A 10961-nucleotide genomic window follows, 5' to 3' on the forward strand; every position below is an offset into this window, starting at 1 on the left:
TCCATTCCTTCAGGTTAGAAGATAAACCTTGTGAAACAGACAGCTCATAGCCACATGTGTATATACACAATAACCCTTGAGTAAGAATGTAACAATAAAACAATACTTCCTCTGTAACTGATTTACTTTTCGCAATGTTGAAGTGACTGAGTTCAGGGCATTCAATAAAATGTAAGGGCTTTGCCCTGCTTGTTGTGGTGACAGGGACAATTACAACACAAGGAATGCTTATTGCATTGCTTTCAAGTACATAGTGAATGGCCTTGAACCAGATGTGACTACAATGGCTTCACCTGAGGCTTGCTACAGACAGAACCTCACCGCAAACAAGGAAACCTGGAAACCGTACTTTATTGGTGTGCAAAGGCTAATATGACAGACCATCCATTTTCAGGGACATACTGTGGGATTGAATAATGCATGAAGTAAATTGATTGTGGTGTTGCGACTGCGAGGGGCTGCTCATAGGCCACGGTATTGGAACTGAGCGCCAACTAGGGGACGTAGAGCTTCCAGCAGACCATCCCCCACCTTCCCTCACTACACTACATCACCTGGGCAATAAGCAGTTCCTTTTGGCCCTGCTGGCACTGACAGCCCCCATTGCCCTACACTGTAAATCATAGCAATATAAAGAGTGGGAGGAGAACACTGGAGCCAGAGCAGCATATGACAAACAGGCATCAAATGTGGGTTAAGTCTGGATCAACGGCACAGCCCTGAAGTAACTGTGCTGTCATTTGTCACAGCTTCTTTTATGAATGCTTAATTCATGGCTGTGTGCTGCAGAGGCAGTCAGAGGCAGTGGTTCCCTTTGGGCTACAAGAGTGTAGATGGAGAAAAATATGTAAATATCTCATTATGTTCGCTAGCTGTGTCGCCTCTACCCAACATGATGGAAATAGCTTGGGTCTGCAATACCACCAAATAAATAATTAATGATGGGATCATTAATATTGAGTTGTGGTGGCTTATGTAACACATACGCCCACTGTTAGTCTTTTCAGTCTTCATACATCACTTCTCTCGCAGCAAAACAGACCAAGACAGGACTACTCAGCAGCAGTGGTGGAAAAAGTACCCAATTGTCATATTTGAGTAAAAGTAAAGATACGTTAATTGAAAATAACTCAAGTAAAAGTGAAAGTCACCCAGTAAAAAACTACTTGAGTAAAAGTCTTAAAGTATTTGGTTTTAAACATACTTAAGTATAAAAAGTAAATGTAATTGATACAATGTACTTAAGTATCAAAAGTAAAAGTATAACAATTAAAAAATTCCTTATATTAAGCAAACCAGACAGCACCATTTTCTTGTTTATTTATTTACGGATAGCCAGGGGCACACTCCAACACTCAGACATAATTTACAAACAAAGCATTTGTGTATACCAAACCTTTTTTGATATACTCAGAGGACCGTTATTAGCATGTTTTAACCACTCCTATGTAAATGGTAGATTATCAGACACTCAAGAAGAAGGTCTGATTTCATAACTACTGAAACAGGATGCAGGTGGAAAATATAAAGATCCAGTCCATTAAAAAAATTTGAGGCCCCTTACACTTCAGTGTTGTGATGCAAAAATTCTAGCAAAATGTATAGCGCATAGAATAAAAAAGGTATTGTCGGACATTATTCATTCTAATCAGACAGGTTTTTTACATGGAATATACATTGGAGATAATATAAGACAAGTACGGGAAACAATAGAACACTATGACAAATCTGGGAAACCAGGCCTGCTATTCATAGCAGACTTCGAATAGGCATTTGATAAAGTACGACTGGGGTTTATATATAAATGCCTGGAGCATTTCCATTTAGGAGAATCTCTTATAAAATGGGTTAAAATCATGTATAGTAACCCTAGGTGTAAAATAGTAAATAACGGCTATTTCTCAGAAAGTTTAAAACTGTCAAGAGGAGTGAAACAAGGTTGTCCACTATCGGCATATCTATTTATTATGGCCATCGAGATGTTAGCTATTAAAATCAGATCCAACAATAATATCAAGGGATTAGAAATCCAGGGCTTAAAAACAAAAGTGTCATTGTACGCTGATGATTCATGTTTTCTTTTAAATCCACAACTTGAATCCCTCCACAGCCTCATAGAGGATCTAGATACATTTTCTAACCTCTCTGGATTACAACCAAATTATGATAAATGTACTATATTACGTATTGGATCACTAAGAAATACAATTTTTTACATTACCATGTAGTTTACCGATAAAATGGTCTGATGATGATGTGGATATACTCGGAATACATATCCCAAATGAAATAAATGATCTCACTCCAATTAATTTTAATAGAAAGTTAGCAAAAATAGATAAGATCTTGCTACCATGGAAAGGTAAATACCTGTCAATTTGTGGAAAAATCACCCTGATTAACTATTTAGTATTATCCCAGTTTACCCATTTGCTTTTGGTCTTGCCTACGCCTAGCGGACAGTTTTTTTAATTATTTGAGGAAAAAATATTCCATTTTATTTGGAACGGCAAGACAGACAAAATTAAACGGGCCTATTTATATAATGAATATGAATTCAGAGGACAGAAATTATTAAATATTAACCTATCACTAAAAGCTTCAGTCATACTTAAATCCGAACTGGTTCTCTAGCAAATTAGTAAGATTGTTTTACCCAATGTTCAAGAGCCTGGATTCGAACCAGGATCTCTAGTGGCACAGCTAGCACTGCGATGCAGTGCCTTAGACCACTGCGCCACTCAGGAGGTTAGTGATCTCACTCCAATACATATTAATAGAAAGTTAGCAAAAATAGATAAGATCTTGCTACCATGGAAAGGTAAATACCTTCAATTTGTGGGAAAATCACCCTGATTAACTTTAGTATTATCCCAGTTTACCTATTTGCTTATGGTCTTGCCTACGTCTAGCGAACAGTTTTTTAAATTATATGAGAAAAAATTATTCCATTTTATTTGGAACGACAAGCCAGACAAAATTAAAAGGGCCTATTTATATAATGAATATGAATTCGGAGGACAGAAATTATTAAATATTAAAGCATTAGACCTATCACTAAAAGCTTCAATCATACAAAAATTATACTTATATCCAAAATGTTTTTTTGTTTGTTATTTAGCAGATGCTCTTATCCAGAGCAATTAGGGTTAAATGCCTTGCTCAAGGGCACATCGACAGATTTTTCATCTAGTCGGCTCGGGGATAAGAACCAGCGACCTTTCGGTTACTGGCACAATGCTCTTAACCACTAAGCTACCTGCCACCCCAGTTCTCTAGCAAATTAGTAAGATTGTCTCACCCAATGTTCAAGAATGGCCTTTTTCCCTTTATTCAGATTACAACCTCTCACTTTCAGTTATTTGAAAAGGAAATCATCTCCCACATATCACTATTTCTAAAACAAGCCATAGAAAGTTGGTTGCAATTTCAATTTAATCCTCCAGAAACAACAGAACAAATAATGCAACAAATATTGTGGTTAAACTCAAATATACTAATTGATTAAAAAAACATTTTCTTTGGACAAAATGTTTAAAAAAGGTATAATCTTCGTAAATTATATCATCGGTAGGACTGGTGGAGTTGTCGCACATGCAGCTAACAAAAACATATGGAAATGTCTGCTCTACCCTAAATTACAACCAAATAATTGCAGCATTACGGCAAAAATGGAAGAGGAAAGTGGAAGGGGGAAAAAGTAAGGAACTTGTCTGTCGGCCTTGCATTAAAGAACATAACTGGTTAAAGAAAACTGTGATAAATAAAAAAGTATACCAGTTTCATTTAAGGACCAAAAGATTGACAGCCATCCCATATAGATTGAAAAATAGTTGGGAAGAGATTGTTGACGTACCAATCCCATGGCATAGTGTTCATGAACTGATACGTAAAACGACACCGGATTCAAAACTTATAATTTTTCAATTAAAATTATTATATAAAATTCTTGCTACCAATAGAATGTTATTTATATGGGGGATACAATCTTCCCAGCTCTGCAGATTTTGCTGTGAAGAGACAGAACCATTAGATCATTTGTTTTGGTACTGTCCATTTTTAGCTTGTTTTTGGACACAGGTCCAGGAATGGCTAAAGGATTGCAATATTTACCTGGAGCTAACCCCTGCAGATAGCATTACTGGGTGATCTGAAAACTCATAGTCAATCGATCAATAATATTATAATACTTTTAGCAAAAATGTTTATTTTCAATTTACAATCTGTAGAAACAATGAGAATAGAAAGGTTCAGAACTTTTGTAAAACATCACAGTACAGTTGAAAAATATATGGCAAATAGAAATCCAATATGGATGGTGTTAAGAGATAGATGGGTGGTGTTGAATGGATTTGAAGGATGGGACTATTAACAACTAACAACAACTAATAACAACAAGATAACTAATAATGTAAGCATACTGTGTCCATAATAAGTATATAGGTTACAGGTTGAGAGCTTTTGTGAAAGTGCACAGTTAGAAAGATATGGCATATAGAAGCAAACCGGATGAAATGATTGGAGAGGTTGAGGGTAGAGGAAGTTCAGGAGGAAAAACAAACAAAATAGAATTAATGTAAAATTGACTGTGTCCATAAAATGTATATAGTATATATTAGCTGGAAGTAGAGGCCTAAGCATTGTTGTTCATTAGTTTACTCCAATTAGGGAAGGGGTGGTGGGGTTGGAAAGTGATAAAGGTAAATATATATTTTTTAAGGATACGTATGTGTACAGTGGGGAAAAAAAGTATTTAGTCAGCCACCAATTGTGCAAGTTCTCCCACTTAAAAAGACGCCCGGGCGGTGTGTTTGGGACCATTGTCATGCTGAAAGACCCAGCCACGTTTCATCTTCAATGCCCTTGCTGATGGAAGGAGGTTTTCACTCAAAATCTCACGATACATGGCCCCATTCATTCTTTCCTTTACACGGATCGGTCGTCCTGGTCCCTTTGCAGAAAAACAGCCCCAAAGCATGATGTTTCCACCCCCATGCTTCACAGTAGGTATGGTGTTCTTTGGATGCAACTCAGCATTCTTTGTCCTCCAAACACGACGAGTTGAGTTTTTACCAACAAGTTATATTTTGGTTTCATCTGACCATATGACATTCTCCCAATCCTCTTCTGGATCATCCAAATGCACTCTAGCAAACTTCAGACGGGCCTGGACATGTACTGGCTTAAGCAGGGGGACACGTCTGGCATTGCAGGATTTGAGTCCCTGGCGGCGTAGTGTGTTACTGATGGTAGGCTTTGCTACTTTGGTCCCAGCTCTCTGCAGGTCATTCACTAGGTCTCCCCGTGTGGTTTTGGGATTTTTGCTCACAGTTCTTGTGATCATTTTGACCCCACGGGGTGAGATCTTGCATGGAGCCCCAGATCGAGGGAGATTATCAGTGGTCTTGTATGTCTTCCATTTCCTAATAATTGCTCCCACAGTTGATTTCTTCAAACCAAGCTGCTTACCTATTGCAGATTCAGTCTTCGCAGCCTGGTGCAGGTCTACAATTTTGTTTCTGGTGTCCTTTGACAGCTCTTTGGTCTTGGCCATAGTGGAGTTTGGAGTGTGACTGTTTGAGGTTGTGAACAGGTGTCGTTTATACTGATAACAAGTTCAAACAGGTGCCATGCAAATTAATTACTTAAAAATCATACAATGTGATTTTCTGGATTTTTGTTTTAGATTCCACCTCTCATAGTTGAAGTGTACCTATGATAAAAATTACAGACCTCTACATGCTTTGTAAGTAGGAAAACCTGCGAAATCGGCAGTGTATCAAATACTTGTTCTCCCCACTGTATGTATGTATGTGAATATATATATACACTGCTCAAAAAAATAATGGGAACACTAAAATAACACATCCTAGATCTGAATGAATGAAATAATTGTATTAAATACTTTTTTCTTTACATAGTTGAATGTGCTGACAACAAAATCACACAAAAATGATCAATGGAAATCAAATGTATCAACCCATGGAGGTCTGGATTTGGAGTCACCCTCAAAATTAAAGTGGAAAACCACACTACAGGCTGATCCAACTTTGATGTAATGTCCTTAAAACAAGTCAAAATGAGGCTGAATAGTTAGTGTGGCCTCCACGTGCCTGTATGACCTCCCTACAACGCCTGGGCATGCTCCTGATGAGGTGGTGGATGGTCTCCTGAGGGATCTCCTCCCAGACCTGGACTAAAGCATCCGCCAACTCCTGGACAGTCTGTGGTGCAACGTGGCGTTGGTGGATGGAGCGAGACATGATGTCCCAGATGTGCTCAATTGGATTCAGGTCTGGGGAACGGGCGGGCCAGTCCATAGCATCAATGCCTTCCTCTTGCAGGAACTGCTGACACACTCCAGCCACATGAGGTCTAGTATTGTCTTGCATTAGGAGGAACCCAGGGCCAACTGCACCAGCATATGGTCTCACAAGGGGTCTGAGGATCTCATCTTGGTACCTAATGGCAGTCAGGCTACCTCTGGCGAGCACATGGAGGGCTGTGCGGCCCCCCAAAGAAATGCCACCCCACACCATGACTGACCCACCACCAAACCGGTCATGCTGGAGGATGTTGCAGGCAGCAGAACGTTCTCCACGGCGTCTCCAGACTCTGTCACGTCTGTCACATGTGCTCAGTGTGAACCTGCTTTCATCTGTGAAGAGCACAGGGCGCCAGTGGCGAATTTGCCAATCTTGGTGTTCTCTGGCAAATGCCAAACGTCCTGCACGGTGTTGGGCTGTAAGCACAACCCCCACCTGTGGACGTCGGGCCCTCATACCACCCTCATGGAGTCTGTTTCTGACCGTTTGAGCAGACACATGCACATTTGTGGCCTGCTGGAGGTCATTTTGCAGGGCTCTGGCAGTGCTCCTCCTGCTCGTCCTTGCACAAAGGCAGAGGTAGCAGTCCTGCTGCTGGGTTGTTGCCCTACTACGGCCTCCTCCACGTCTCCTGATGTACTGGCCTGTCTCCTGGTAGCGCCTCCATGCTCTGGACACTACGCTGACAGACACAGCAAACCTTCTTGCCACAGCTCACATTGATGTGCCATCCTGGATGAGCTGCACTACCTGAGCCACTTGTGTGGGTTGTAGACTCCGTCTCATGCTACCACTAGAGTGAAAGCACAGCCAGCATTCAAAAGTGACCAAAACATCAGCCAGGAAGCATAGGAACTGAGAAGTGGTCTGTGGTCTCCACCTGCAAAACCAGTCCTTTCTTGGGGGTGTCTTGCTAATTGCCTATAATTTCCACCTGTTGTCTATTCCATATGCACAACATCATGTGAAATGTATTGTCAATCAGTGTTGCTTCCTAAGTGGACAGTTTGATTTCACAGAAGTGTGATTGACTTGGAGTTACATTGTGTTGTTTAAGTGTTCCCTTAATTTTTTTGAGCAGTGTATATAGTTGAAGTCGGAAGTTTACATACACCTTCGCCAAATACATTTAAACTCAGTTTTTCACAATTCCTGACATTTAATCCTAGTAAAAATTCCCTCTTAGGTCAGTTAGGATCACCACTTTATTTTAAGAATGTGAAATGTCAGAATAATAGTAGAGAGTATGATTTATTTCAGCTTTTATTTCTTTCTTCACATTCCCAGTGGGTCAGAAGTTTACACACACTCAATTAGTATTTGGTAGCATTGCCTTTAAATTGTTTAACTTGGGTCAAACGTGTCGGGTAGCCTTCCACAAGCTTCCCACAATAAGTTGGGTGAATTTTGGCCCATTCCTCCTGACAGAGCTGGTGTAACTGAGTCAGGTTTGTAGGCCTCCTTGCTCGCACACGTTTTTTCAGTTCTGCCCACACATTTTCTATAGGTTTGAGGTCAGGGCTTTGTGATGGCCACTCCATTACCTTGACATTGTTGTCCTTAAGCCATTTTGCCACAACTTTGAAAGTATGCTTGGGGTCATTGTCCTTTTGGAAGTCCGATTTGCGACCAAGCTTTAACTTCTTGACTGATGTCTAGAGATGTTGCTTCAATATATCCATATCATTTTGAAAGCACCCCATCACAGCATGATGCTGCCACCCCCGTGCGATGAAACAAAAATAGAACTGTTTGGCCATAATGACCATCGTTATGTTTGGAGGAAAAGAGGGGATGCTTGCAAGCCGAAGAACACCATCTCAACCGTGAAGCACGGGGGTGGCAGCATCATGCTGTGATGGGGTGCTTTGCTGCAGGAGGGACTGGTGCACTTCACAAAATAGATGGCATCATGAGGAAGGAAAATGATGTGGATATATTGAAGCAACATCTCAAGACATCAGTCAGGAAGTTAAAGCTTGGTCGCAAATCGGTCTTCCAAATGGACAATGACTCCAAGCATACTTCCAAAGTTTTGGCAAAATGGCTTAAGGACAACAAAGTCAAGGTATTGGAGTGGCCATCACAAAGCCCTGACCTCAATCCTATAGAACATTTGTGGACAGAACTGAAAAAGCGTGTGCGAGCAAGGAGGCCTACAAACCTGACTCAGTTACACCAGCTCTGTCAGGAGGAATGGGCCAAAATTCACCCAACTTATTGTGGGAAGCTTGTGAAAGGCTACCCGAAACGTTTGACCCAAGTTTAACAATTTAAAGTCAATGCTACCAAATACTAATTGAGTGTATGTAAACCTCTGACCCACTGGGAATGTGATGAAAGAAATGAAAGCTGAAATAAATCATTCTCTCTACTATTATTCTGACATTTCACATTCTTAAAATAAAGTGGTGATCCTAACTGACCTAAGACAGGGAATTTTTACTAGGATTAAATGTCAGGAATTGTGAAAAACTGAGGTTAAATGTGTTTGGCTAAAATGTATGTAAACTTCCGACTTCAACTGTAACTATAGAGAACATACACAAATGATATGGCAATACAAAATGTAAGTTTACACACTCCCAGGAATGTCATACATGATGGATCATAACTGTAAGTCGCTTTGGATAAAAGCGTCTGCTAAATGGCATAATATTATTATTATTATTATTATTATTATTATTCATTAGCTTATACACTAACTTTCACACATCTAGATGGCCGGGTGGGGTGGGTTCGGAGCCAGAGACAGCAGGGGTTCAAACTGTAGAACCCAGTTCCTACATTTCAATATAAAAATGGATTTGATAAAACAAAACGATGCTACATTTTATCTCTGGGACCCTTAGGATGACAAATCAGAGCAAGATTACTGAATGTAAGTACATTATTTACCTTCAAAGGTGAATGTATCAAACCAGTTGCTGTGATAAGTTTTTTGTTGTTGTGCACTTTCCTCAAACAATAGCATGGTCTTTTTTCACTGTAAAAGCTACTGTAATTTGGACAATGCAGTTAGATTAACAAGAATTTAAGCTTTCTCCCCATATAAGACATGTCTATGTCCTGGAAAGTTTGCTGTTACTTGCAACAGTCATGCTAATCACATTAGCGCACATTAGCTCAACCGTCCTGTATACGGGACACCGATCCCGTAGAGGATAAGCATTCCACTTTAAGCATTCCACTGTTTTACACCTGCTGTGTCCTGTGCATGTAACAATACAACTTTAAACTAGTGCTCATGGGGCTTTTTACATGGAAATGCACAGTAACCAAATCACTAGGCTGCAGTCAAACATGAATCCACTGACCCTAGGCCTCTGTGTTCTCTAAATACGTCTATGTGCAGTTCAGCAGGGACTTTCTGAACGATTTTGTCACCTCTAGGTTATGGTGCATTTGAATGCTGCATCGAGGCGCTATAACTGACAGCTTTTGTTCCTGCCTCGTGGTGTGTTAAAAACAAGCTTCAACTTCAGCTATAATGTTGAATGCAATGAGCAGCAGGCTGCTGCCTCACAATCATAAACATTTGATTCTTATTCAATCTTACAGCTCAATAAAAAAAAACAGACATTCTAACATGACAAGGACCTTGTTCTTTCTGTTAGTTTTAGTACTGGCCAAAACGTTAGTGGACAGTGACAGCAGGCTCAAAGTAGCATGAAGGGTTTAAGGGGGAGACAGGAGGAAAGAAAGGAGAAGAGTTTAAGTTTGTGGGAGTTAATACTCCATACCAACCTGCTCTCGCTGCCGGTGTGCTCCTTCTTCTCTCTCACCCTCAGCCACTTGCGGAGCAGGAAGCGCTTGCGTCGGGGTGAGGCGCTGGGCGTAGAGCAGTTGGACCAGGTGGCCCCATCCTCGTCACTGGACGGGGTGATCTCGATGGAGGGCAGCTGCAGGTACTCCTTGGAGCCCGAGTGGGATCGGGTGGAGGCTAGCCACCTATTCACCAGCCTGCCCCTGTCATTCTCCTTCTCCCTCTCCCTCTCGCTGGGCACGTTCTTCATGCGCCGCATCTTAAAGCGCTTGCGTCGTAGCGTTGGGGTGGACGAGCTTGACCACACAGGACCTTCCGAGACCCCGCCGTTCCCCCCATCCGAGTAGGCAGGGGCATCACGGGGGACACTCACCTGGAGCGATGGGGGCTGTAAGTTCTCGTTCATGGTCGAGGCTCAGACTCACATACACAGAAAAACACAATCACACTCCCACTCAGACTGCTACTAGGACGGTGGATATTGAAGGAGAAGTGCTGGCTGGTTCGCCGTTTTAGTAGTTGGCAGGCTTGCTGGGAGCTGTAGTTGGCGGAAGCTGATGCGGTAGCTGGATGTTGAGAGTCAGGTGCCAAGATGCTCCAACAGCACAGAGACACTTAAAAATCCTGGGTCGTCTACATTTACTGATCTCTCATATAGCCTTATATACTCTTCTGGTTCCTTACCACTGGTTTTCAAGGTTAGCATACTCCATGTCCCTGTGCATGGCCTGACAGGTGAGGAGGTGAGCCCTTCAGATACCCTGGGCCTGGCCTGGTCCTCAGCTGTAGGGAGATGTGTGGCTGTTGCTGGTCGTCGGGCGACGGTGAGGCTAGCGGTTTGCAGCAGCGTCTCGGGCCAGGAGAGAGGG

General features: G+C 41.6%; 1 protein-coding gene across 1 annotated transcript in view; it reads right to left on the minus strand.

The window, feature by feature from the left end:
* Positions 1-10498, minus strand: part of LOC311106086 (protein Aster-B-like) — a gene marked incomplete at its 5' end in the record, with an annotated part of 124933 nt that extends 114435 nt beyond the window's left edge. The window contains one exon of the mRNA XM_084148389.1: positions 10076-10498. Coding sequence (XP_084004515.1) covers positions 10076-10498 — 423 coding nt within the window. The remainder of the gene's footprint in view (positions 1-10075) is intronic.
* Positions 10499-10961: the final 463 nt, after the last annotated feature.

This window comes from Coregonus lavaretus (assembly GCF_964263955.1).
Source record: "Coregonus lavaretus genome assembly, chromosome: 30".
Taxonomy (NCBI): domain Eukaryota; kingdom Metazoa; phylum Chordata; class Actinopteri; order Salmoniformes; family Salmonidae; genus Coregonus; species Coregonus lavaretus.